Consider the following 992-nt stretch of genomic DNA (forward strand, 5'->3'; position numbering starts at 1 on the left):
CGTCTGCTCTCTATCCCTGGGCACCCTGCTTCTCCCGGGTTTTTCCTCGCTCCTCATCGGGGCGCGGATCCTCCTCTTGGCCCCAAGGCTGCCCCGCCAGAAGAGCCCGGCAGCCCGGAGGTGTAGGGGATGGTGCAGAGCTGGGAGCTGCTCGCAGACTAGAGAGTTGATGGCAAGTCCGGAGAGAGGGAAAAGGAACTAGTGTGGCTGGAGCGGGGCGGGGGGGGGGAAGGCTGGGGAGGCGGCCGAACCCTCCGGGACAAAGGCTTATAACGCCGGCTGCATCCTTCTTGGTGTTGAATGAAGGCACTCTTATCTTCCCCCCCGCCCCTCCCCGCAGAAATGCTGCAGCATGAACCCACCGCCTAGAGAGAAGGGATCGCACCTCCTCGGCACCGCTCCCTGAGCCAGCCCGACCAGCAGCCGTCCGGCGGGGGAGCCTGCACGGGGGACGGACGCCGGGAGCAGCCCAGCCCCGCCGCTCCGCCGCCCGGCTCCGGCGGGATGCGCTCGCCGCCGCCTTCATGCCGGAAGGGGGGACTCTGAACCGCCGCTCCGCGCCCTGCGAGCCTCTCGGGCAAGGACCCCGGGCAGCGGCGGGGCCCCGCGGCGTAGCCCGGTCCGGAGCCATCCACGTGTCACCCGCCGGCGGTCCCCGGTGAAGGCGCCCGCTCCAGCCGGTGGTGCGGGGGGGGCACCCCTGAGCCTTTCGCCGCAGAAGCCAGCGGCGTCCCCCGGGGGGGCGGCGGAGCCCGCCCGGCGGCCGCGATCCGGTGCCCCATGGTGCTGCTGCGGAAGCTGCCGGGCATGCCGGGCTGGCCGGCGGCGCTGGGGCTGCGGCTGCCGCAGAAGTTCCTGTTCCTGCTCTTCCTCTCGGGCCTGCTCACGCTGTGCTTCGGGGCCCTCTTCCTCCTGCCCGATTCCTCCCGCTTCAAGCGCCTCTTCCTGCCCCGCCGGGCCACCGCCTCCTCCTCCTCCTCCTCTTCTTCCTC

General features: G+C 71.7%; 1 protein-coding gene across 1 annotated transcript in view; it reads left to right on the forward strand.

Moving 5' to 3' along the window:
* Positions 1–768: 768 nt before the first annotated feature.
* Positions 769–992, forward strand: part of MAN1C1 (mannosidase, alpha, class 1C, member 1) — a 65,196-nt gene continuing 64,972 nt past the window's right edge. The window contains exon 1 of the mRNA XM_010576350.1: positions 769–984. Within this exon, the coding sequence (XP_010574652.1) occupies positions 781–984 (204 nt within the window). The 5' untranslated portion in view covers positions 769–780. The remainder of the gene's footprint in view (positions 985–992) is intronic.

This window comes from Haliaeetus leucocephalus, unplaced genomic scaffold, assembly GCF_000737465.1.
Source record: "Haliaeetus leucocephalus isolate CR32 unplaced genomic scaffold, Haliaeetus_leucocephalus-4.0 Scaffold517, whole genome shotgun sequence".
Lineage (NCBI taxonomy): Eukaryota > Metazoa > Chordata > Aves > Accipitriformes > Accipitridae > Haliaeetus > Haliaeetus leucocephalus.